Raw genomic sequence first — 27,609 nt, 5'->3', positions numbered from 1 at the left:
ACATTGTTGTCCTTTAGATTTGTGATTATATTCAAAACTGTACAAAAGATTTCTCAACTTAAGGTAATTTTTTTGCTTATTTTATTTTATTTTTTAAGGTAAGGTTTCATTCTAGCCAAAGCTACTCTGGAATTCACTATGTGGTCTCAGGGTGGCCTTGAATCCCTACCTCCTGTCTCTGCTTCCCCAGTGCTGGGGTTAAAGGTGTGCGCCACCACACTCGGCTTCTTTTTTCCTTTTTATGTATTTAATTTTTTGTACTAGGCAAGCACTCTTCTACGCTATACCCTCAACCTGTTATTTATTTATTTATTTTTATTTTTGAAGAAATCAGAATATTTGGAACAAATCTTTGTTATGTAGAACAGATAGGCATGATATATTTCCTTTTGCATACTTAGTTACAACCTGCCATTCCTTTTAGAGTAGGCTACTAGTCAGCTTTAAAAAAATTTTTTTTACTTATTTATTTTAGAGTGACAGACAGAGAAAGAGGCAGAGAGAGAGATAGGGAGAGAGAATGGGTGCACCAGGGCCTCCAGCCATTGCAAACAAACTCCAGACACGTGCACCCCCTTGTGCATCTGGTTAACGTGGGTCCTGGGGAATTGAGCCTCGAACCAGGGTCCTTAAGGCTTCATAGGCAAGCACTTAACTGCTAAGCCATCTGTCCAGCCCACTAATTAGTTTTTATTACAACTTAAAATGGCAGTTTAAAACTTTTATTACTATAGAGAAAAATAGTTTCTACTTAGTTCTAGCTAATTAATTTTCCCTGCTTAGATTTTACTACCAGTAGGATATAATACCTGTCATTTTTTTTTTTAGCATTGTTTAATGTTTTGCAATGTAAACTTGTATTAAGATATTAAGAGAGCTAGACATGCCTATACTGGTAGTACCTATTATGCACCAGGTATATGTTTGTCATTAAAAATGCAGGCTTCTGTAGAACTTCTGCTAATCTTTGGTGGTAGTTTTAGAGCCTGTAAGCAGATTATTTAATGAAATATGATCAGTATTAAAGTGTGTAGGAAGTAGACAGGTTAACCCAGGGACTGTCACAAAAGAGGTGCTATATTTGAGCTGAATCTTGGACAGTATTAGTTTTCTAGGCAGATCAAAGGGAAAGTGACGTCTGGTTGAGATGAGCATCTGTGTAGGGTTACATCTGGGAAAGAGCTCATGTCCAGTTGTTTGTGTGACTGAAGCAGAATGTGTGGCATGTGGGCGGATGAGCTAAGGAAGGTGGGTTTGGCCCATTTTCTTCCACTGTTTGGCCAGAGGGATTGGACTTTAAATGCTTTAAAATTCAAGAGAAAGATTGTATAGATTTTGGTTCATACACTGGAACAGAAAATAGGACTTATATAAATGGGGAAATATTGCCCATTTCCACTTAATCTACTTCTTTCTAAGGTAGCTATTAGATAAGACCTGACTACAATTCAGACATTTGAAGTTTCAGAGTTTAAAATGAGAAACATATGCAAAAATTTTGTTTTAGCTCAATAGTTCTTAAATATTGCTGAGCATTAAGCATTGCCTAGATAATTTAAGCAATCTTCAGGCTCACTGTTGGAGAGATGGCTTAATGGTTAAGGTGCTTGCCTGCAAAGCCAAAAGGTTCAATTCCCCAGGACGCACATAAGCCAGATTCACAAGTTGGCACATGCATTTGGAGTTTGTTTGCAGTGCCGAGAGGCCCAGTGTCCTCATTCTTTCTCTCTCTCAAATAAATAAAAATAAATTTAAAAAAAAAACATTTTCAGGGGCTAAAGAGATGGCTTAGCAGATAAGGTACTTGCCTTTGAAGCCTAAGTACTTATGTTCAAATCTCCAGGTCCCACATAGCCAGACGCATAGTGACGCACGCATGCCATGTTGCGTGCGTGCACAAAGGGGTATAAGCATCTGGAGTTCATTGGCAACAGGCTGAAGGTCCTGGCGCACTGATTCTTTGCCTCTCTGTCTTTCTCTGCCTCTTTTTCTCTCTCTCTCTCTCAAAAAAAAAAAAAAAAAAAAAAAATTAAAAGAACATCTTCAGGCTTGGGTCACAAGGAACAAGGTGTCAGTAATTTTGAAAGATTCTCAGACAACCCCAGTGTATAGCATTGTTTGGAAGCTAGTGCCTATACTCCAGAGACATTCAATTCTCATGCCTTTGATATATCTGTTATGTAATATTTTGGAGATTATAATAGTCAAAAATTAAATTAAAAAACTTTAACAGCTTTACCTTTGCATAGTTGTTACTATATTCAATTTATCTAAACTCAAATTATTCTAAAATTTTTCAAAGAAAAAATCATAGTTTTAAATAGATGTGAACTGTAACAAAACATGTTTGAGTAGAAAAAGATTTTCATGCATGATTATTGCTACTATATCTGTCATCTCACTCATATGCTTAGTGTGGGAGTCACCACTATGCTATAGCAAGTTAGCAAGGGAATCATAGATAGGAATTAGAAAGTAATCTCCTATTGTAGAACCCATTAGGAAACACATGTAGGAGAATTATGCGATTTTTTTCTTTTCCTTTCCTTTTTCATTCATTCTTAATAAATCTTTTGGTGGGAGTGCTGGAGAGATGGCTTAGAGGTTAAGGCACTTGCTTGCAAAGCCAAAGGACCCAGGCTTGATTCTTTAGAACCACATAAGCCAGATGCACAAGGGGGCCCATGCATCTGGAGTTTGTTTGCAGTGCCTGGAGGCCCTGGAGTGCCCATTCTCTCTCTCTCTCTCTCTTTCTCTCTCTCTCTGCCTATTTCTCTCCTCTCAAATAAATAAATAAAATAAAAATATGTTGGGGCTAGAGAGATGACTTAGTGGTTAAGGCTCTTGTTTGCAAAGCCAAAGGACCCAGGTTTGATTCCCTGGTACCCACATAAAGCCAGATGCACAAGATGGTGCATGCATTTGGATTTTGTTTGCAGTGGCTAGAGGCCCTAGCACACCCATTCTCTCTTTGTCTATCTCTGTCTGCCTCTTGGTGTGCCTCTTCTCTCTCAAATAAGTAAACTAAACTATGAAAAAAAATTTTTTTTCAGCAGAGAGAGACATATACACACAATACAGATATACACTCATGTATGCATTTAAAAATTATTTATTTATTTTACAGAGAAAGAGAGAGAGGGAGAGAGAGAGAGAGAGAGAGAGAGAGAGAGAGAGAGAGAGGGAGGGAGAGAGAGAATGGGTGCTCCGGGGCCTCCAGCCACTGCAAACAAATTCTGGACCCGTATGTCTCCTTGTGCATCTGGCTAATAAGGGTCCTGGGGAATCAAACCTAGGTCCTTTGGCTTTGCAGGCAAATGCCTTAACTGCTAAGCCATCCCTCCAGCCTTCATATATGTATTTTTTTACTGCTTGTATGAAATTACTTCGATTAGAAAAAAAGCAATTGCCATTAAAGATTAGTAGGACAGGGAACTCATCTATCTTTCTATATATCTGGTTTATTTTTAATTTTTATTTATTTATTTGAGGAGGGAGTGGGCACACTAGGGTCTCTAGCCACTGCAAACGAACTCCAGACACATGGGCCACCTTGAACATCTGGGTTTACATGGGAACTGGGGTCGAACCTAAGTACTGAGGCTTTGTGGGAAAGTGCTTTAATGGCTGAGCCGTTCCTCCAGCTTGTGTTTTCTTTTTTTTGGTTTGTTTGATATGAGGTCTCATGTAGCTCAGGCAGGACTCAATCTCACTATGTAGTTGACCTTGAACTTCTGACCCTCCTGCCTTTACCTTCCAAGTGCTGGAATTACAGGTGCTTACTACCATTCCTGGCTTCTAATACACTTTTCCAGAATTTCACATCAGGAACCAAGGTCCTCTTCTCACCTTTTCTATATGAATTCTTTGTCTCACCAAGTTTTTAAAGCTGAGACCATGGCTCAGTAGTTAAAGGCACTAGCTTGCAAAGCCTGCTGGCCTGGGTTCCGTTCCCCAGTACCCACAAAAATCCAGATGCACAACATGGCACAAGCATCTGGAATTTATTTGCAGTTGCAAGAGGCCCTAGAGCACCCCCACTCCTCCATCCCCCCTACTCTATCTCTCTCAAATAAATAAAAAAGTAATTTTAAACATTTATTAAAATTCCCTCTCAGAGACTCCTAGTTAACAAAGGATTGCCATTTAGTGGCTTTAGTGACATCATGACTGTAGGAGAGGGTCATGTGTGATGCTAAAACCACTAATCTAAAATTTCAACATTCTCTGAGCAATCTAGAATCACTAAACATGGGCCGACCAGAAATTTCATGTCTCCTCTTACAGTAGGAAGTTAAAACATTCTAATTTGAAGGACATAGGCAAGGCTAGCAAGAAGTCAAATACCCCATGGGGAGACCATCAGGTCCACCTTGTACAGAGGCAAAACTTGCTTTCTTCAACGAATAGATGCTGTGGGATTGAGACAGAGAAAGCAGAGTGGGAAGAGAAGCATTGCCATAAGAGACATAATGGCTCACTGTAAAAATGCCAATTTTTTTGTGTCACAATCAGAGGAATATGAATATGTACATTTTTAGTGTCCTGTTGTTAGTCTTGCTCAGGGTGAAAATGTTCTCGTGTTAATGTTAAAATAAAAAAGAGCCTCATTTGCTGAGGTACTTAGGAATGAAATGGTATGATATTAAAATATCCTAGCAGTCAGCCAGAAGTCAGTAATGGGACAGATGAAAGAAATGGGCAAAATATTAATAATTATGGAATTTTCTGCAGCTTTATGCTTGTTTTTAAATTTCCATACTGAAAAAAGATTTCTATATTCATTTCCCATTAAAAGAAATATGTAGCCCTTTTTAATCACTCAATAATTAAAAGTCAGTGTCTTTTTCCTTTGAATTAATGCATAAAAGTGTGAAAATTCTGGGCATAGTTTTTATTTGACAGTTTTTTAATTAAATAGACCAACTTAAAAAAGGGCCCTACTTTATAGTAGATTAAAAATGAGCTCTTGGGGAATTGGTTTCAGCAAGGAAATGTCCTCTGGCGGTGCTTTTGACGAAACCCAGGTTTGATAAAGTACAAGTACGGCTTTATCCTGTCCGTGCTTTTTCCTCCTCTCTAATCTTTCCAGGTAATTTTCCTCGTTGCCAAGAGTAGTCTCATGAGCAAGGCCTTTGGAGGACCCTGCCTTAGAGCTGAAGCCAGACATGCGTATCTTTCTCCCTTTTCACTTGACTGTTTGTGGTATCCGGCTGTCCCTTGAGTGGGGTGGAGGGGAACTGGGCATGGAGAAGAGGTAAATAAGTCACAGGCAAGTGTGCTCTCCAGTCTGAGGAACTTCTTCCTTCATTCCAAGAACTTTCTGTGTCTGAGTAGGGCTTCACTGCAGCCCAGGCTGGCCTTGAACTCATGGCGATCCTCCTACCTCAGCATCCAGAATGCTAGGATGAAAGGCCTGTGCCACCATGTCCCCCTCGTACTGAGAACTTTCACTAAGTCCGCTGAGTACCGGGTGCTGCACTCTGTCCAACTGGGAAAATGAACAAGTCAAGCATGCCTTTGTCCTTCTGGAGTCCTTTCCTGCTCCAGGGAGAGAGGCTAAGACAGATTCTGAGAAGGGAGCCAGTGCTGTGAGTGGGGGACCTGTGTGGGAAAGGGCAGGAAAGGAACCCTTGAGTCTGAGGGACAGGAGAATGCACCAGAGGCAGAAAAACCAGGGAGCAGTGTGGCAGGCAAAACCTGGAAGGGGAGTATGTGTGAGCCTGGGGGCCTGGCACAGACAGCTTTGGGCCATTGTGCCAAGGCCAGTGGGATGGCAGTGCTGCTTTTTTGTTAATGTTAGGAAGGATTTCATAATACAAGATACACATAAGATGGAAAATGACGTATTAAACATGAGGATACCGTCTAGCTTACGAAATAAACCTTACTTACTACCTAGGAGTCCCCCATCACGACTTTCTAATCCTTCTCTTCCTCTTGCATTTTTCCTTCTTCCCCAAAGCAACCTCTGTCCTATTCCTATTTATATTTTCTTTGTTTACATATGTATGCATTCCAAAGTCATGCATAGTTTTGCATGATTTTGACCTTTGGGTCATACAGATCAACATGAATGAATCTCACCTAATGTAGAGTGAAGGTGATAGACTGCAGAAGTCACATAGCACTGGGAGGCTTTGTAAGGGGAGGACACTAATCTGATTTATAAAAGTGTTTTCATGAAAGCAAGAATGGGTGGGGAGGGGTTAGAAGCTTGTTACAATGCAAGCAGTCACTGGTGTTGATGAGCGCAGCTTCTTCAGAAGCCTCGTCTTGGTGTGGATGGTGTCTCTCCTAACCCTGTCCTTGCTGCTCTTCCCTGCAGCAGGCTTGCTCCTTGCTTCAAGTCTTCCCTGTTCTCCCTACCTTAAGCATTTTCTCTCCACCATGCAGTCTGAGCCTGTACTGCAGTCAGGTCTCTGCCCTGGCCATTGTACCCAGACATCACCCCTGTCCTTGTCCTTGTCTCCTCATTCTGCTTTTCTTTGCAGATCTTAGAAACTTACATCTTAAAATTTTATCTGCATTTACTTATATGTGTCTCTCCTACTAAAGCATAAGATCCATGAGGGCTGGTGTTGTCTCACGTTGTAACCCTCCTCCCTTCATTCCTGCTCGTAGGCAGTGCTTGCTGAAGGCTGTTGGGGGTGAGGGAATGGACTTGAGGCTGGGATAGCAGAATGCAGGCCTCCCTTTCAGCCGCCTCCCTGTCATAGCTCGGCTGGGAACTTTTTGTTGGAGTTTGAGGTAAATGCCTGTTTGTGTTGTGCCCGGTTCTCGGTGCCCCCAGTGACCACCAAGGAGAACCAAGCACGTATACAAGGGCAAGGAGCTTTAATTCGGGCTTAAGCTCGGTCCCTGGACTTCACCAACGCAGTAGATCCATGCAAGAGCCCTGAGTAGTGGGAGGGTAGGGTTTTTATAGGGATTTGAACATAGAAGAAGGGGATGGGTACCTGATTGGTTGATTTAAACAGTATTCTTCTGATTGGCTTGGGATTTTGGCGGGCAAAATTGGGGGCAGGACGGAGGCAGGAAGATTTTGGCGGGCAAGGTTGGGGGCAGGACGGAGGTAGGAGCTAGGGGGACCCCAGGCAGATGAGGTAGTCTTCATTGTGATTGGCTGGGGCAGAAAGAGCACAGAGGACAGGCCTCAGGCATGTCCTGGCCATGTCTAGGCTAGGGGTGACTTCGGTCTTTGGGTGGGCACCTTCCCTAACCATATGTCAGGGCGATTGCCTTCTGCCTAAACGGAAAACCTGAAAGTTAGGCCCAGCCAGGGCAGCACCTTACTGAACCCCTTCATGGCGTTAATTTAGTTTCTGGGTCTTTCATTTGTACTAGACATTTCCCCTTGGTTGTCACGTTGTCACTCTCAACTCAGAATGTTTAAAATTACACACTACCTTCCTTCCTGCAGACTTCCACCTCTGTTAATACTACCGTCATTGATCATTGCACAAAACCTTGGTGTTATCTTTCACTAGCCCTAATCTTAGCCCTATTCCTGTTTTCTTTTTCTTTGGGGGTTGGGGGGTAGTTGTATTTTTTCCCCTTGAGACAGGGTATTGCTGTGTAGACCACACTGATCTAAACTCACTGTGTAACCCAGGCTGGGTTTGGACGTGTGTTACTCCCGAGTCTTGGAATCACAGGCCGGCACCAGCACATGTAGCTTTGTTTTTTAGGGGATGTCTGTGGTCACTGACTCACCTCTGCTTTTTAAGCCTCCTGACATTTTAGCCAGCCCTCAAGGACCCACGGGAATTGTCTTCTCTGGGCATCAACTGTGTCTTCCCTAACCCTTCTTGTTCTTACGTCTTTTATTTTCTCCTCTGTATGTGTATATGTATGTGGGAGGGGGTACTCGTGCCACGGCACCCATGCGGAGGTCTAAGGACAGCCTGGGCTGTTTGTTCTCTCCTTTCACTCTGCTTGAGACAGAGTCTTCTAGGTTGGTTGTTTTTGCAGCTTCATGTGCACTAGCCTAGCTGGACTTTAAGCTTCAGGATTTTCCTACTCTGCCTCCCACTGAGGTAGACACACTGGGTTACAGACACATGCACCATGTTGCATCTGGTTTTACATGGGTGTCGGGGAATTAAAAGCAGGCTAACAGGCTTATAAGCCAGAACCTTTAACCACTGAGTCATGGCCCCACTTTTCTGTTGCTATTCTTTTACCTTTAAGCCTGAACACGTCCCAGTCTTTTTAAAAAATATTTTATTTTTATTTATTTATTAGAGAGAGAAAGAGAGAGAATGGCTGCTCCAGGACCTCCAGCCACTGCAAATGAACTTCAGATGCATGTGACACCCTGTGCATCTGGCCTACATGGGTCCTGGGGAATCGAACTGAGGTCCTCTAGCTTTGCAGGCAAGTGCCTTAACCACTTAGGCATCTCTCCAGCCCCCCAGTCTTTTACTCATAGTAAACCAAGTAGCATAGTTTTGATTGTGTTGCTGCCACTTCTTCTTCTCATATCCCATGCTAACCTTCCACTGTACATATGTGCTCCCCTCACATATGTGCTCTGCCCTAGAGACCTAGTGCTGGCCGCATGGCATGTGGCACAGGAACAGTGGGCAGCAGCATGGCCGTCGTTACAGTTTTCTTGGCTCCCTTCTTTTTCTCTCAGTGCTTGGTTTTCTCGGAACCCATGAAGGCTCCTCAGTATTAAAAGATGATGTCATGAGACTTCAACTTTTCCATTGCACTAGAAGCGTGTGGCCACAGCGGGGTCTGAGCTGAAGATACACATTATTTTGTTGTGCATGATGCATTGTGAAGATAAATTTGATTGGTTAAATTAAATTTGATTGGTCAACAATTTCTGAGTATCTGTTTTAATGGTGATAAGCACAGATACATATGAAATGGAATGATTTTACTAGGAGAGGTCTTCAAAAGGACAGTGTGCCAGTGCTGGGTTAGCAGCAGAAGAAATGGTGGAGGGCTTGGGAGGAAGCTCGCTTGGAGGGGAAGAGTGCAGGACACATTTAGGTCATAAAGACTGTATTGGGGTCACATCCTGGGCAAGAAGAGGAATCCACAAATGGACAGTGCTGGAAGTTTTTGGACATAAACAGAATGAAAATCTTGAAATCATGAAAACAAAATGGAATCATTCAGGGCCCAAATATGGCTCCCCTGAAGGACAATACCAGTTAGGAGGAGCTGGACCTCTGTGCCAACAACACTGGAAGAACTTGTACATTTGTAAAACTTTGCTTGAAAGTCCTCAAGCTGCACACATGCACAGCCTAGGTTAGCAAAGGATGCAGCCTAGTGTTGTAACTCAACAGTGTCCTCAACCAGTGTGTGCAGACAGCCTAGGTTGGCAAGTGTGGGTTCTGTGGAAACAAAGGATGTAGCTGAGCGATGTCAGTCAGCAGTGTCCTCAGGCAGTGCACGTACACAGCCTGCATTGGCAAGGGTGTGCTCTGTAGGTGTGGTGAATGTAGCTGAGCGACAGAGCATGCCTACATGCGCTAGGCCTTGGGCTTGATGCTGAGCTCAGATTTCAGCTCCGCACATCCCCAGCTTTGGGAACTTGGACAAGGTAGGTAACATCTACCACGTAGAAGTAAAGATGCACAAGGGGTGCACGTGTCTGGAGTTCATTCGCAGTGGCTGCAGGCCCTGGTGTACCCATTCTTTTCTTTTCTCTCTCTGAAATAAATAAAACATATAAAAATAAAACTACATGACTTATAAACATAAAATGTTTTATTTTCCCTTTTCTGAAGCTTTAGTAGCTTTGTTTAAAATTTTTTTCTAACTATGAAGTATAGTCAACAAATAAAAATTGTATGTAAGGTCTCAGTATAGTGAGATGAGTACTTTGAGTAATTCTTCCTTAAACCAAGCTTAGTAATGTTATCATCTCTGACTAAGTTACCATTTCGTATGTGTGGTGAGCCCATTTTGGATGTGTGCATGTGTGTGTGGTGAGCACATTTCATATGTGTGTATGATGAGCACATTAGTATGTGTGCACATGTGTGTGTGGTGAGCACATTTAGTAAGTGTGCACATGTGTGTATGGTGCACATTTCATATGTGTGCACATGTGTGTGTGGTGAGCACATTTTGTATCTGTGTATGTATTTGTGTGGTGAGCACATTTCGTGTGTGTGCACGTGTGTGTGGTGAGCACATTTCATGTGTGTGCATGTGTGTGTATGGTGCACATTTCATATGTGTGCATGTGTATGTGTGGTGAGCACATTTCGTATGTGTGCATGTGTGTGTGTCGTGAGCACATTTAGTATGTGTGCACGTGTGTGTATGGTGCACATTTCATATGTGTGCATGTGTGTGGTGAACACATTTTGTGTGTGTGCACGTGTGTGTATGGTGCACATTTCATATGTGTGCATGTGTGTGTGGTCAGCACATTTCGTGTGTGCACATGTGTTTATGGTGAGAACATTTTGTATGTGTGTACAAGTTTATGGTGAGAACATTTAAGCTCAATTTCAAGCATACATTATTAACTATAGTTACTATATAGCATGTTGAATTTCTAGAACTTATTCATCTATTCATCTTATACTTAATATTTTGTGTCTCTTGACCAAGGTCATTATTACCTCCACCCCGACCCCTGCTCCTGGCACTCACTATTCTAATTTTGACTTTTTAAGTTTCTACATCTAAGTAACAAAACATCAAAATTTTAAAATAAAGTCAACATCAGTTTTACTGATCTTTTCTCTCCCTCTCAAGCTCTGACATGTCTCAGCATAGTATTGGGGAGCAGAGACAAACCCTACTCACTCAAACACACTTTTTACATATATGTGGGGTTAGAGTTTTCAGATTAAAAATAACCTTCTGGTATTGTTAGGTCCATGTCATCAAGTCTAAGTGTGCACATATTTGTTCAACTAAGCTTTCACTAATAATCTATGCATAATTGTTGTATAAAATAACAGCATGAAGACATTTCTGTAAATTTTCAGGTGGTTTATTTGAAGTGGTTCTTTAAGGTCAGTGAAGCAGAAATTAGAGTAGCAGCACTGGATAGCTAACCCTGTTTACCAAGAGACCTGAAGAGATCCGCTAATTCCTATAAGCTTTTCTTAGAAGGACCAAATTATGGACATTAGTTGAATTTTAATGCTTTCTTCTAAAAACTGATCAGGCAAGCTCTTTTAGATGAATAACTTTTTGTAATATGCTTTGAAATTTCTTCATGATGCTACAAACAATTATTGGTTTTATAGGTTTTTTTTTAATCTGTATATTTGTCTTAGTGAAGAAGGCTTGGAGGTGCTCTGAAGAATTATATTAAGTTAGAATGTAGCCTTTCTGTGAGGAGGGAACTAAGAATGGACAAGATTAGCTTTCCTTTTCTCAGACATCATGTGGAGATGGGCAGCCTTAACATAATGTTTTCATGCAGTAAACGAATTGTGTGGCAGGCTATCACTGTTACAGAGAGATAAAAGTAATGTTAAACTTGATGTTATTTGATTTCTAAACACTTTAAAATGTTCTTAGGTATATAGCGTTGACTGGAGCCAAACCAGAGGTGAACAGCTTGTGGTGTCTGGTTCGTGGGATCAAACAGTCAAAGTGGTATGTCAGCATTACTGTACTGCAAAACAAATGCTTTCCATTCATGCCAGCACTGAACTTTCTTTTCTGAGATACTATTATGGGCTTTAAAATTAGACAGGTTTCTTTAAAGAAACATATATCAAAACATGTATCAGAATTCAAAGTCTTTTAGCCTTTTGGCTATAAACTAATAATTAGCTCAGCATTGATTATTTTAGCTTATTAAAAACATGCTTTATATAAAAATTGATTTTAAAAATCCTTAAGATATGTGTGTATATTTTGTGTGTATATGCATGTGACACACACACACACACACACACACACAGAGGAATTTATCTTTGTTGAGGCATTGATCTGTTCATTTATTTGTAGTGGGATCCAACTGTTGGAAATTCTCTGTGTACCTTTAGAGGCCATGAAAGTGTCATTTATAGCACAATCTGGTCTCCTCACATCCCTGGTTGTTTTGCTTCAGCCTCAGGTAAGTAATTCTTTTTTTTAATTGAAAACTTTTTTGTATGAGCATATTGAATCATGGTCATGTCCCATCTGGTTCACACTCTTAGGTCCCCTTTCCCCTGTCTCCATTCCACTGAGGACCCTCCTCAGTGCGGTTATCTGTGTTCACGATGAGATCACAAATGCACCAGTCAGTCTCTGGGGTTCGGGACAGTGTCTCTGTGTTCACCTTCTCACCCAGTGACTTTTGAGTTCTTTCTACCCCCTCTTCTGCAATGATCCTGAGCCTTGGGGTGTTGTTACAAGTCTCCTTTCCTGTTGAGCATTACTTGTAGTGAAGGGTGAGCACCTTTATACCACCAGGTGGCGCTGTGTAGCATAGATTCAGGTAAATGGGAGTATAGTGTATTCTTTTGTGTTCTTAGGACCTTCTAGTTTCCTTTTTCTTCTTCCTTTTCTCTTTGTACGTGCTGGGTATTGGACAACTCAGGGGTTTGTGCATGCCAAGCAATTCTCTGACACTGAGCCTCATCCCCAGCCCTTAGGGCCTTTCATTATTTACCAACCTCTTAAGAATTAGCTGAGGGGCTGGAGAGATGGCTTAGCGGTTAAGCACTTACCTGTGAAGCCTAAGGACCCTGGTCCAAGGCTATTTTCCCCAGGACCCACATTATCCAGATGCACAACGGGGCACACGTGTCTGGAGTTCATTTGCAGTGGCTGGAAACCCTGGCGTGACCATTCTCTCTCCCTCTCTCTCTTTCTCTCTCTGCCTTTCTCTGTGTGTCTGTCGCTCTCAAATAAATAAATAAAAAATGAACAAAAAATATTAAAAAAAAAGAATTAGCTGAGGCCCAGATGCCTAACATCTGAAGAATTGTTCCCAGTTTCTTGGTAAGGACAGACTCGTAGATGGTAATTTCATAACTGAGGTGAGAAACATACTTGAAAGAGACAGTATTTTTGCTTTAGAATACTGTTGAGCTGGGAGGTATACCTGGGATTTTCAGTAGGCAAGTCGTGTTTAGAGCTGAGAAGTCTAGCTTGTTGGATAAAACTTTTTTCCTTGACTCACAACTGATTAAATCCATTGTAGTAAACTAAAGCATCCAGGATAGAAAAAATACAAATAATCTTAGAATAGAGCACACATGGCAAACTGTCCCCTCACAGATGAAAATGACTCACTGGCAGTTTTTATAAATAAGCTGTTATTGGAACTCATCCATATCCATTCATTTGCATATGATCTGTGACTGCTCTTTTTTATCTTTTCACAATTTTTACTAACATTTTCCATGATTATAAAAAATATCCCATGGTAATACCCTCCCCCCCTGCACTTTCCCCTTTGAAATTCCATTTGTGACCGCTTTTATACTGTCCTAGCAGAATTAAGTAAAGAGACTTAATGACCATCAAAACCAAATATATTTACTGCCTGGCCCTTTATTGAAAATGTTTGCTGCTGCCTGACATAGACTCTGAAGAGAGACAAATATAAATTCTTTTTTCTTTTAATATTTCTTTATTTACAAGCAGAAAGCTAGAGAGAAGAGAGACAAACAGAGAAAATGGATTTGCCAGGGCCTCTAGCCACTGCAAACAAACTCCAGAAACCTTCCACTTTTTGTATCTGGCTTACTTGGATACTGGGGAATCAAACCTGGATCCTTAGGCTTTGTAGGCAAGCACCTTAAGTGCTAAGCCATCCATCTAGCCTGAGAAATAGGAATTCTTTCACAATTAATTGGTTGGGGAGGAGAAAGGGCAGTAGCTAGAGGAGAAGAGGTGTAGGTGCAGTATTATCTCTTGTTTAACATAATTATCTAGTGTCCAAAGACGCACAGTAGCTAGTGTAAGTACTCCTTTCATGCCAGGAAACTATAGCAATTCTCCAAGGTGTTGAGTTGTATTAGGATAATCCCCTTCTATAAGGGGTAAAATGATGCAGAAATACTTTCTGCTAGTGTATTTTCTTATATGTTAATTCCAAAATTTAAAGATAATCTAATTTCCCTAATTTTTAAAGCATTATTAAAACACTGTATTTATTTCATTTTTTATTTGAGAGAGAAAGAGGGAGAGAGAGAGTGGGAGAATGGGCAGTCCAGGGCCTTCAGCCACTGCAGATGAACTCCAGACGCATGTACCACCTTGTGCATTTGGCTTATGTGGGTCCTGGGGAATCAAACCTGGGTCCTTTGGCTCTGCAGGCAAATGCCTTCACCATTAAGTGTCTCTCCAGCCCGAAAAGCATTATTAAATTGGATACAATAGAAAATCTTCAGGTAATTTGTCTACAAGCAAATATATTCATTTAGATTATGTAATTTTAAGATTCTAATAATAAATAATGATAATATGTATGAAAGGTGTAGTTAATTTATGAAATGTTTTGTTCTGTAAAAATTATCTTCATATTCTAAATATCAACCTATAAAATCAGTATTGTTACATTTAAATTTTCTGAGTTGTTTATATCATAACTTTCTTGTTCATAATCTGAATTAAATTTCTATTAAAATTATCAAGTCTTTGGGTAAGACCAGCAGTACATTTTTTCCTAGTCACATTTCTATTTTTATGGCTGAATTCTTTTTTGATCTTCTGTCTTTCTGTGGCATAGCTACCCATCAAGCTGGGCATACAGTAAGTAAGTGGTAGCAATATTAACGTACTTAATTTGAAATTAACACTTCACTCTGTGTGTATAACTTGATTTAGTCATCTTTTATGCTTTCCATTTAATGTAAATGCTGGGGGTTTCATGCTTATAATGGATTAAATCTGTCAGGTGACCACCATTCATTTTAGTGATTATAATTTTACCTAAGTCCTAACATAGAAAGTGTGAATTAAAGATGAATTAATTAAAATTATTGTAAGGATGCAAATTATCTTGAAATTAGCATGACTTTCCTCTTTAGGAAGAGTGTTCTTTGGCTTTCTATGCTGTGGTTACAGAGGGGCCACTTCGAATCCTCGAGAGTTAGTGATACAGAGTAGATCCACCTTCAGAATCAACTGAAAGGTGCTTGCCTTCTAGCAAATGATGGGAGCTGTAACTGACAAGATTCACAACATGAATCAAAGTTAATGATAACCAGAATTTTTATATCTGCAAAAGTATCTTAAGTAAAACTGATCAATTCTTTTACCTTTGTACTATATATCATTTTATTTATTATTATTATTTAAAGCTTTACAATTGCTTTCATTCCATCCCCCCCCTTCTTGTATGTGTGTTGGCTTTGCACATGTTTTGATATTGAGCTACACTACCTCAGTTCATGTTTTAAAATTTCTCTGTATGTGTGTGCTTACTAGAGAATGAACCCAGGATCTTGGACATGCTAGGAAAGTACTCTAACAGTGTTATGTTTCCAGCCCCTCTTTCTTGCTTTTAATTTAAAATTTAGTTGTTCTTTTTATGCCTGTGACCAAATTTATTGGCAAAATCAGGAATAGATACAGGTGCATTTATTTAAACATCTGTCACAATTATGTGTATCAGCCCTTTATTTGGACTGAGCCATACATAACCCTTCCTTGACATTGATCTTTGTGTACATGCTAGACATAACATTGACTAGATGCTGTGGGTTGCCTATTCAATGTGTGATACTGAATAGCTGAACAAAAAAGTATATAATCACAACTCTTAATTTTTAAACTACCCATACATTTTAAATGAGGACTATATAAAAAACATTTCTCTATCTTCAAGATTACCTGTGCTTTAAATAATAATAATAGGTAAGGTAATTTTTGATTTTAAAACTAATGACAAATTTAAAAACTACAGAATTTATTTGTCCTTTACAGTGGTCTTTGTGGCTATAGTTGTCTGTAGTACTGATATAGTAACATTGGCTCATAAGTGAGTACTCATGTACATTAAATATCAATGAGGCTCTTTTTCACCAAAAAAAGCATTTTTTCGACAGAATGAACATATGCTTTCATAGATAACACCATCTGTTTAATTATGTTAGAAATATAAATAATGGTGTCAGCAGCCAGGACTTCTTTAGCAAAAAGTGAAAATGATCTGGCCCAAACTGCTGTAAGGAATAAGATAATTTATTTGCTGTGACATAGTTGAAAAGTCTAGAATGAGTTCTGGCTTTTGAGGCATACCTGGGTGCAGGGCTCCGTCTTCTGTTGTGTGGGTTTCAGTATTAGGTACCATGTGATGGTAAGATGGCCAAAGCATCAACTCCTACATCCTTTCTGGTTTCTGTCCAGAAGGGAAAAGTGAGATCCCGTCTTGGCTATCTAAGGAAGTTTTATTTTCTGCAATTGGCTCTACGAGGTCCATGTAACTGCTCCTGAATTAATAATCACTGTGCCAGGGGATAAGGGTGTGATGTTTCGATTGGTGTAGGACCAGGCAGTGTTCTTGTAGCTAGGAGTGTAAAATAGAGGGTGATCCAAAGCACATGTTCTGAGGATGGTGTGAGCGAGTCTGGATTAGGTGGAAGCTGGTGGGTGGGTTCTACGGGTGGCCAGTTTTCATAACATTGGCTGTACACTTGAGGCTTTAAAATAAATCCCAGAGGATTTGATGAGCTCAATTGAGCACTTGAACTGTAAGGGTAAATAGTTCCTTGAAACACAACAAAACAACAAAACACAGGACCTTTCAAAATTTCCCCTGTGAAATTGAATACAGCAAGGATGTTTAGCTTTTTTGACAATTCATAAGAATGTAGATTCAACAAAATTTGCAATTTTCCTGAAATATTCTTTCAAGCTTATTTTCAAGTATTAGCTTTTTTCATAAATTTGAGAAGATTTAAAAACATCAAAAGGAGTTATGGTAAATAGTTATGGTAAGCTCTAATGTTCTTGTGGGACTTAGCCGTAGCAGGAAGACGAACCATTTAGCACATATTCTTTACATATCTTGTTTCTTTTTGTGTGTATATGTGTTTGTAAGCATGTTCGTGTATGGGGGTGTGTGCACGTGTTTGTATGTGCACATGTGTGCATGCTGTGAGGTCCTCCTCTGTCACTGTCTCATTTATCGAGACAGTGTCATTAAACCCAGAGCTCAGCTCACCAATATGGACAGATGAACTAGCCAGCAAATCCTAGGAGTCCTGTCTCCTCCCCAGTGCTGGGGTTACATGCACCCACCACCACACCTTGCATTTTACATGGGTGCAAAGGGTCTGAGGTGAGGCCCTCACACCTGTGCAGCAAGTTTCTTACTGACTGAACCATTTCCACAGCCCCTAGTTTTTTTATTTTTGGTTGTTTTTTTGGATAGTATTTCACTGTGTATCCCAGGTTGGCCTTGAACTTGCAATCTTGCCTCAGCCTCCTGAGTGTTAGGATTACAGGCATATGCTGCCACATCTGGACACTTGTGTTGTTCCATACATTTCTATAGCACTTGTGTGTTCTTTACATAGCCAAATGACTTTCACAGTTGAATGCTAAACTCCTTTTGATTGTTATCACACGATGTGGCAGGACCATTTTATTAGACGTTAAAAATATATATTCAAGTTTCACTTTTATATTTACTTATTTATTTGAAAGCAGAGAGAGATGGAGAGAAGAGAGACACAGAGAATGGGTGTACCAGGTCCTCCAGCCAGTGCAGACAAGCTTCAGATATGTGTACCACTTTGTGCATCTGGCTTTACAGGGTCACTGGGGAATTGAACCCTAGTTGTTAGGCTTTTCAGGCAAGTGCCTTAACCATTAAGTCCTCTCTCTAGCCCCCAAATTTCATTTTCCTTGTTGACATATTCAAGTTTCATTTTGATTGATATTGGGAATTAGTCCATCAGCTAGGCATTGACTGTCTACCATTGCTAGGCCCTGAGATTCAGTAAAGAAGAACATGGAGTTCTTGCTCCTCGAGCACACTGTATGGTGAGAAAGATGCTAAGACACTCTTGAGTGTGCGTTGGTGAAAGATGTGACGTTCTGTTCGAAGAGAGGGAGTATGCTCAGAGCTTAGGAACATGGACTCTGGAACTGGACCGCCTGGCATCAGGTTCTGCTTCTCACTGCTGTGTGACTTTCTTTGCTTTGCTGTTTAACCTCCATCTCTCCATTATTTCTGAAACAAGAGTGGCACACTTCATGGTGTTTAGGTGATGATTGAGTAAGCATATATGGCTTAAACTCTGCTTCATTTGGCACAGACTAAGTGCTCTGGAAATGGTATAGCATTTTATCACATGAGTGCACAGAGTTCTGTGGAAACACAGGTGGATTCCTGAGCTTGTCGTAGGGTTGTCTGGTGAGGGATGCTTCCATGAGAAATTAGTGGCTAAGCTGCCACCTTATGAATAAATCAGTTAGGAGCAGCTACAGGGATGCAGAAGGAACAGAACATATTCGCAGCATGGCAGTGTGTCAGTTACCTTGTTGTTGCCCGGAGAAAAGACCCGACCAGAAGCAGCTGAGGGAAGGAAAGAGTTGATTTGGGCTTATAGTTCTAGAGGGTGGAGTCCATGATGGTGCGGTATGGCAGGAGCAGGAAGCCGGCGTCACATTGTCACACTGAGTCCACGGCTAGGCAGCAAAGAGCAGCAAATGCTGGTTTTCAGCTAGCTTTAATATTTTTATACAGCCCATAACCCCTAGCCCTTGGAATTATGCTGTCCATAGTTAAGGTGGGCCTTCCCAACCTAATTTGTGTAATCTAGAAAATTCCTAACAGGCATGCCATGAGATTTGTTTCCATGGTGATACTAAATCCTGTCAAACTGACAACCCAAGATTATTAGCCATCACGATCAGAATGGCCTTTGCTGTGCATGTGTGCTAACAGTGAGCAGTGCTTATCTGCAAATGAAACCTGAGCACAGAGGCCTAAGGCAGCTTGCTCAGCCAGAATCTGGAGTGCACGGGTGTGTGCGGCTCTAGCCCAGCAAGTCAAAGACCTGCTAGACTGTTTCAGCTGTCAAGTGTCAGTCTGATTTGGAACATGTTCTTGTCTGTGGGATAGCTCTATTTCAGATGCCAAATGAATGGTTAATTTCTGCCATTGTGGGAACTACTATATTTGTTTTTGTAGAAGTTTGTTCATCTGTTATTTAAAAACCGAGACTGCTGGATATGGCGGTACCTTTAATCCCAGCACTTGGGAGGCAGAGGTAGGAGGATTGCTGTGAGTTTGAGGCCAGCCTGAGACTAGTAAATTCCAGGTCACCTTGGACTACAGTGAGACCCTACTTTGAAAAACAAAATAAAACAAACAAACAAAAACCAAGACTGGCTTCAGTGCTAAGTCCAGACACACAGTGGTTTCCTTAGTCTGAGGTCAGTAATTATTTTATTCTCCATATTATGAGTTATATTAAGATCTTTTAGCTATTTTCTTTCTTTGTCTTTTTGCTTAAAACAAAGGCTTGCTATAAAATGAACCATAATCTTTGAATAGAAATAATCTCAAACAAAGCTAGTCATTATGGAACCTGATTTATAAAATATTTGTTTTTTTTTTAATGTCAGGGTAAAAGCTTATATGATAACCATTCAACATCCATTCTTTCATCTAGCCCTGTGGCATACACTGTTGTATCCATTCAAATATTTTAACAACTTTTATTTCAAAATACTATATGAAAATATAGCATTTATATAACTCAAGAATTTAGTTACTTCCAAGGTTGAGTCGTATTTGCAAATCTAGAACCAGGTTTGTTACTATTAGCTAATTTAAGATTAAAAACAAACAGGAATTTCTGGAGAGCTAGACTGGGTTTGCTTTCCACAGCAGAATTCTTGAAGGAGACTGTGTTTTGTCGAGTTCATGATGGTTATGGTAATACAGAATTCTTATTTCTAACTTACATGAGACAGAAGGAAGAATAGTTGAGTGCTTTATGTTAAGGGGATGAATATGAAGTACTTTCTTTTGAAGCATGAAAACTAAATTACTGACAGTACAGACTTCACATAATTGCATAAGTCATAGACAGGCATGAATGAGTGGGGTCCAGCTGGTAGCTCAAACAAATCCCATTTACTTTAAGAAAACATCACATTATATCTGACAGGCACATGGTGTTTTAATTAAATTAATTTATTCGAACCCCAAAGTGCTCTTTTGCTACTCAGGTCATTTCAACCACACTTTCACACTGTGTTTACTGAGTCCCGCCCAGCCTCCTCCTACTTCCTGCAGTTTGAAGTGAGCCTTGGTAACAGCCAGGTCCTCCTGCTGCCAGGGGCAGGCCTGCGGCTCCCAAGCAAGCTGCACCTCAGGGGGCCTGTCTACCCTCATAGGGTCCTGACAAATACCTGGCTGACAGCGAAAGGCCTGGTGTCCAGAAGATGTGATTTAAACAGATAGCAAAATAAATGTAAAGATCCTGGTGGCTTAAGTGAGTCATTTACCTAGAAAGTCTCTCTTTTATCTAGAAAGTAGTGACAAGGAGAAGTGCAAACAGTGGTGATTGTTAGGGAGTGGAATCTAGTTTCTGCAGAGCAAGCTTCACATTTTGCTGTTCCTCAAGTTAACTGCCAGAAAGGACAACCTGAGGCATGGCTTTACAAAAGTGCTGCTTAAGGATGGTACGGAGCCACATACCGTGTCAGAGAAGCAGGCAGCCTTTCTTGTTTAATATTTTGTGCTCTTACAGAACGGCTTATCCCCTTATGTGTACAATTTGGTGAATTTTCACAAGCACACCTGCTCACGTTGATCAGCACATGTAGCAGAAACGAAACAGAATTGTAGCATAGGATCCTCTTCTTTTCTCCAAGTCACTTTCCTTTCCTCCCCACACTCCACTGCCAGGGAAGACCATGTTTTCCTTCTATGGTCAGAGGCTAGTATCATCCAATAGATACTTCTGTGTGGGCTTTGTGGTGCATAAACATTATGAGACCCTTCGTACTGACCTAAGCTCCCGCCTCGATTACGGCCATACCACCCCGAACGTGCCCCATCTCCTCTAAGTTCCTGTCTGTAATCCCCTAGTCTGTTCTCACTGTCATGTGTCAGCACTTGAAATCAACTCACCCACTCAGATAAGGTAATCATCAGGGGAACACGGCTTATTGGACTTCATGCCACAGTGACTTTATAGTTTATATCCCAATACTAGAAAGCAGTCCGGGGAAACTGGCGAGCTTCATTCGGCATGTTGTGTGTTTCAGTGGAAGCCTTGTGCTGAATCCAATGTTTTTCTCTGGAACTTGGCTTTTGTGGAGGCAGAAACCTGGAGAGAATTCCCTCTATGTTCTCCATGGTTACTGAACTAGTGCTGGCTTAGGTCTTTGTAATATTTTCTGGAAAACATATCCCAGGATGGAAATTGGTGCCTGAACTGTCCCATTCTGTGTCCTATCTGGACTTGTCCCTGCTTGGTGATTTGACTTTGCAGGCTCATTCCTCGATTCTGTGAGATCATTGACTACCAGAGGCTAACCAATGGTATCTACTATGAGAGAGGGGCTGGCTGGATTTTTTTTTGTTTGTTTGTTTGTTTTTTGTTTTTTTTTTAGTTACAGTTTCAGAAAAATCCCAAATACCCACATTTGTCCTGGTTGAGTTTGTGTGAAACCACAGGTCATTTAGAATCACTTTGGGGGAAGGGGATGCACTGTTCTTAGAAGGGTGCTGTTGGGCAGACCAGACACTCCCTGCCACACTACTCTAGACAGCAGAGGCTAGAGGAAGCCATGGGGGAGATTTCATCAAAGCCATTTGGAATTCTGAAACAGAGTCTCCTGGCTGGTGGCTAAACCAGAGATAGTGATTATCTTTAGAGTCCCTGAAGATAGTTGAAGCTCTCACATGTACCAGAGCTGTTGCCATTTGGTACATTCAGATTCGTTCTCTTTCATCTCTGCCATCCTTAGATCCAAAAATGCTGCCTTCCTGCATTACCAAAGTGTTCTTTTATAAAGTACTAGTTTTTTTTTTTTTTTTGTTAGCAGAGTCTTACTGTGTATCCTGATTAGTCTCGAACTTGATTCAAACATGTGGTGAGCCTCTTGCTTTTTCTCCCAAACACCAGGATTACAGGCATATGCAACCACACTTGGCTGGAATGGTATTTTTAAGTTAAAAAAAAAAATCTGGAGGCTGGAGAGATGGCTTAGCGGTTAAGCGCTTGCCTGTGAAGCCTAAGGACCCTGGTTTGATGCTCGATTCCCCAGGACCCACATTAGCCACATGCACAAGGGGGCGCACATGTCTGGAGTTCATTTGCAGTGGCTGGAGGCCGTGGTGTGCCCATTCTCTCTCTCTCTCTCTCTCTCTCTCTCTCTGTCTCTGTCTCAAATAAATAAATAAAATGTTTTTTTTAAATCTTACACATAAAACAATATATTTATATATACACCTGTGTGTATGTAGATAGATAGATAAGAATATAGCAAAGCATTACCAAAACACAGACTAAGATGTATGCCAATTTCATAGCTGTGGTGACCTGTAGGCAGGGAGGATGGAAAGAGGATTGATAACAGTAGAGACTTTATCTGCAATGTGAACATTGTTTCTGAAATATCCCACACAGATCTGACAAAATATCATCTGATTGAGTAGATGAAAGAGAAAGGAAATACTTCCCCTTTATGTTTCTAGAAAAAGTAACCTAGATAGTAAAAGGATGATCCCTTCCTTACAAGTCACCTAGCATTGACTATGGTATTTGTTCTTGGCAATGAGAGGCAGTACAGAGATGTTGTAAAGAGTACATGCTGGAGCCAGACCCTTCAGTAGCTAATGTTTGTTGAGTACACAGAATTGCCCAGTGAATATTAGCAGTTAGTCATGTTACTATTAGTGGGAACAGGAATGATTTCTAAACATAGGTAGTTTTAAAGAACAGTTGTTAAGGCCTTATTATGTGACCATCATAATCAGTCCCACTACCTCCCTTCACCTCACCTTTATAAGACAGGCACCTTACCTATGGTAAGGAATGGAGAATTAGCCAGACATTCACTTGATTAAATGTCAACAGTGGCCAAATGATCAAACTAGATTAGAAGCAGGCTGGTGAATTGCAAAGCCGCCACTCTTGAACTCTGTATTCATTATGGCTGCTTTCCTATCTTTTTTTTTTTTGCATACCTATGTTGCATGCATATGTGTATATGTGTTTGTGTGTGTGTGGATACATGTGCATGGGTGCATGCATGTGGAGGCCAGAGGTTGAAGTCTTCTCAATCACTTTACATCTTACTTTTTCTTCAAATTTTTAAACAACTATTTTATTTATTTATTTATGTATTTGACAGAGACAGATAGAGAAAGAGAGAGAGAAAAAGAGAGAGAGAGAGAGGGAGAGAAAGAGAATGGGTGTGCTAGGGCCTCTAGGCACTTTAAACAAACTCCACTTTTTGCATCTGGCTCTATGTGGATACTAGGGAATCAAACCTGAGTCCTTAGTTTTGCAGAAAAAGCTTTAACCACTGAGCCATCTCTTCAGCTCTATCATATTCTTTGAGATGGGTTCTCTTATTGAACCTAAGAGCTCATCAGTTCAATGGGACTAGCTGGCCAGGCAGCCCCTGGAATTCCATGTGTCTACCTCCCCAACACTGGGGTGATAAGTGAGCCCAAGGCCTGACATTTGTCATGGTTGTAGAAATAGATCCACACTCAGCTCCTTAAGCTTGCATGGCACGTGCTTTGCGCATGAGCCTTCTCCCCAGCTCTGGTCCTTGTCTGTCATAGCAGCTTCCAAAGGAGCCAGGGGAAAGTCTGTCTAAATTAGCTAAATTTGACTATATGACAGAATTTAGAATTGGAAATTTAGGAAAATATATGTAGATAAGAATGATTTTGAAACTTAGCACTTTTACATAGCATATATTACAATATCTTCCTTCTACATGCTGGAGATCATGCCATGCTCTTTCCAGAAACTCTAGCCTACTAAATTCTGTGCGTCAGCCAGAAATCTGTGTTTTAGAAAAAAAAAAATCTGTGTTTTAGCAATAAAGACCCAGTCTCAGAGATGTTGCATGTACTGTCGTACAACTCCACAATGGGATTTTAGCTCCTCCCTGCTGTCATGCCAGAGACGAACGCTGCTCATGCCCAAGCAGCTTGCTTCTCTCACTGGTTGGTCTTATTCTACAGCATTTTGAGTTAGATGATATATTTTTGTATTTTTGGCTTTTATTCGTCCAGTCAGTTTTTATTCCATGAAAATCCTGTTTAGAGAAATTGAAGACAAACAGATGATGCTGTGAAGCCATCCCAAGCACCAAACCCAACAATACCCCCCCACACACACACCACTGCCTAAAGGAAAAATGTGTCCCTTCCAGCTGCTCATCATGAGATTAGAATTTCCCCTGTGAGTAGACATATGTAGTTTTATAATCCATCCCTCTTAGTACTTATGTATGGTCATGGTTTAAAAATGTATGAAGATGACGATGTCCTAACAATGGAAGTAGCTTTTTGTGATTTATCATTATGAACTCATTCTGTCACTGAGCATCTGAGTGGTGTGATGGAAAGTGACCCAACCTTCCTTTTCTACCAGGTGATCAGACTCTGCGAGTTTGGGATGTGAAGGCAGCAGGAGTCAGAATTGTGATCCCAGCGCATCAGGCTGAAATCCTGAGCTGTGACTGGTGTAAATACAATGAGGTACCTACTGGGTGTGGCTCCATCTTGAGCTGCTGCCCCTCCTAATGTTAAAATGTGCATGGGCCGGGCGTGGTGGCGCACGCCTTTAATCCCAGCACTCTGGAGGCAGAGGTAGGAGGATTGCCAAGAGTTCCAGGCCACCCTGAGACTACATAGTGAATTCCAGGTCATCCTGAGCCAGAGTAAGACCCTACCTCGAAAACCCCCCAAAAAAAAAAAAAAAAAAGTGCATGGTTTTAGTCATTTTGTTTGCATGGACATTGGTGGTGCTCCTGAGCCATTACGTTAAATTAGTCGCATTCATTTCTCATTAGTGATTGTGACTGACCTGCATTAGCGCTAATTAGATGTAAGTGCTCCAAAAACAGGCAAAATAAGAGACAAAATTTTCAAAAGTTCAGCATGCAACCTTCCTTGTTTGTTTTTGGAAACTGCTCCATAATTTATCTAATTTCTTTGTGTGCATGATTGGTTCTTAACTCTGCCACTTTGTATCAGCTTTTGCCTTAATTTCTTTTTCACTTGGCCGATTGTAACTTGATTTTTAATTTGACAGTCTTATCAGTTTTAAAATTTTTATCTTCTTTTTTAGCCTAATTTTCATGCCTCTATAAGACAGTAGTGTCCATCTGCCACTTTTGTAAAGCTTTAGTTAGACCATGTGAGCATTTAAATTAAAAATGGAAGTATAAGAAAAATATAGGGATGGATTAAATGTGTTAAGATACTGTTTATATACCTCAAAAATTTTTTGTTAGAAACCCAAGTAAAATGTATAGTTTGTTTTTTCTTCCCTAGTTTTAAATTAATGAATTAAAATTAAAAGAACACCATATTGGCAGAATCAGCTAAATAAGAAAGAAAATGTAGTACATATTCAATGAAAATACTTGTTCTTTGAAAAATATGCTCATCACTACTACAGTTTTAATCTCTACCGTAAAAGTAAGTTCTCCATATAGGAAAAAAAAAAACCTGTAGTCTGTGTTTGTACTTTTGAGAATTCTAAAATAATATAGTTAATTTTTTTTAATCATTGAAACTTTTCTTTAAGTCTAATACCTTCAGACAGTGACTGCCATTCTGGCTTATGTGCAGTATAAAGATGGAGGGTTCCCTTTGACGACAGTTTCTTAGGTCTCAGTCCTCAGCGTGGTTGACTCCTGAAGTGAGGCCCAGTGTCATGGTTCTGGGAGCTGCTTGCCTCATCGTGGACACAAACAGCCCCTGAATGACCTGTTTCCTTCAGCGAGGCTCCAGCTCCTGAAGTTCCCAAGACTTCCAAGATAGCACCACCAGCCGAGGACCGTGCCTTCAGCAGTGATGCTGTGGGGAGACACTTCATGTCCAGACCCTCACATGGCCTGTTCTGAGTGTGGATCCAGAATTTGGCATATTCAGCCGACCCTGGACTCACCTAGGGACGTGGATGGCAGCATTTGTAAAACTGACTAGATAGGCGACTCACTACTATTTGTATAGGGTCTCAGATCTGATTAGATACTGGATTAAGACTTGGTCTAAGTTGGGAAAAATAATTAATTTAGACTTAGAAAAGCAAACATAAAAATTTAACTTACAATCCTTTTGCTTTTTCACATAGTTCTAAGTTAACAGGGCATCTTGCCTTCTCTCTTTCTCCCTCCCGCCCTTGCGCGCGCGTGTGCGCACGTGTGTGTGTGTGTGTGTGTGTGTGTGTGTGTGTGATTGAGAATTGAATAAGTGCCACACACTAGGCAAGCATTCTACCACTGAGCTTTATGTCTCTAGCCCGGTATCTTTTTTTCCTTTTTAAATGTCAGGTAAGAACTCAGAACATGTTGAAAACGTTTTGAAAAAAATACAGGCCCATTTGTTTTAATTTCTTATGCATGCCCTTCTACTTCTAAAGGTAAATTAGAAGCTCCACAGTGCTATTTGATACTGTGTTCTTTCCATGTATATAGAGTCCATCTTCTGCATGAAGCATGTGTGTGCAGTTTCTTCCTCTCAAGCTATGTGATAGCTATTTTGATTCCTTTTTATGCTTTTACACTAGATATTCAACTTCAAAAGAATGGCTCCTGTGTTTATTTATATTTAATAATGGCTGAGAATGGTGATATTGTTTCTACTGGGAAGGCATGAGTACTGTTTAACTGCAAAGATGCCATAGTTTACTATTCTCTAAATTGCTTTCAGAACTTGGTGGTGACAGGAGCAGTTGATTGTAGCTTGAGAGGCTGGGACTTAAGGAATGTCCGACAACCCGTGTTTGAACTTCTTGGTCATACCTATGCGATTAGGAGGGTGAAAGTAAGTTTTTATTTTTTCTTTGTATATGTAGTAGAAAAATTTAAACATCAGTATAATCAGTGAAACATATGTAAAGATTACTTAGAGGTTGGGGTTTTACACTGGGACTGACCATAGGGCCATCCATATGCTTGGCAAGTACTCTTATCACTGAGCTACATCCTCAGCCCCTGGTCTTCTGAGACAAGGTCTCCCTATATAGCCCAAGCTGGCCTTGAAGTTGCTGTGTGTAGCCCAAGCAGGCGACAAGATTATAGTCTTCCTGCCTTAGCCGCCTGAGGGCCAAGATTATTGATTGTTTCTTACATATGTATAGGTAATACATTTGAATAAATTTTGGATAATCTGGAACAATATAAAGATTTACAACCTAAAGTTAAATAAAACATTTTCTCATCTTGTTACTCACAAATTTACTATTTCCTTTATTTATTTATTTTTATTTTTATTTTTTTGAGGTGGGATCTCACTTTAGCCCAGGCTTACCTAGAATTCACAATGTAGTCTCAGGCTGGCCTTGAACTCAGAGTGATTCTCCTACCTCTGCCTCTCATGTGCTGGGATTTAAGGCATGCATCACTATGCCCAGTTTAACATTTTTTTTTTTATCAATAGTTTATTTTCAGCCTTATACTCTTCATAATTTCCTTTTAATGAGAAAAATCTCTTTATTTTGTTGAAACTAG

The 27,609-nt window shown here is 40.5% G+C and overlaps 1 protein-coding gene across 1 annotated transcript in view; it reads left to right on the top strand.

Annotated features, from left to right (window-relative positions):
* Positions 1 to 27,609, top strand: part of Pex7 (peroxisomal biogenesis factor 7) — an 85,515-nt gene that overhangs the window by 19,127 nt on the left and 38,779 nt on the right. Inside the window, exons 4-7 of the mRNA XM_004651171.2 lie at positions 11,512 to 11,589; positions 11,947 to 12,055; positions 24,522 to 24,628; positions 26,810 to 26,923. Of these exons, the coding sequence (XP_004651228.1) occupies positions 11,512 to 11,589; positions 11,947 to 12,055; positions 24,522 to 24,628; positions 26,810 to 26,923 (408 nt within the window). The remainder of the gene's footprint in view (positions 1 to 11,511; positions 11,590 to 11,946; positions 12,056 to 24,521; positions 24,629 to 26,809; positions 26,924 to 27,609) is intronic.

This window comes from Jaculus jaculus, chromosome 9, assembly GCF_020740685.1.
Source record: "Jaculus jaculus isolate mJacJac1 chromosome 9, mJacJac1.mat.Y.cur, whole genome shotgun sequence".
Taxonomy (NCBI): domain Eukaryota; kingdom Metazoa; phylum Chordata; class Mammalia; order Rodentia; family Dipodidae; genus Jaculus; species Jaculus jaculus.
The sequence above is the reverse complement of the archived record's forward strand: the minus strand, read 5'-3'. Positions and strand labels throughout refer to the sequence as shown.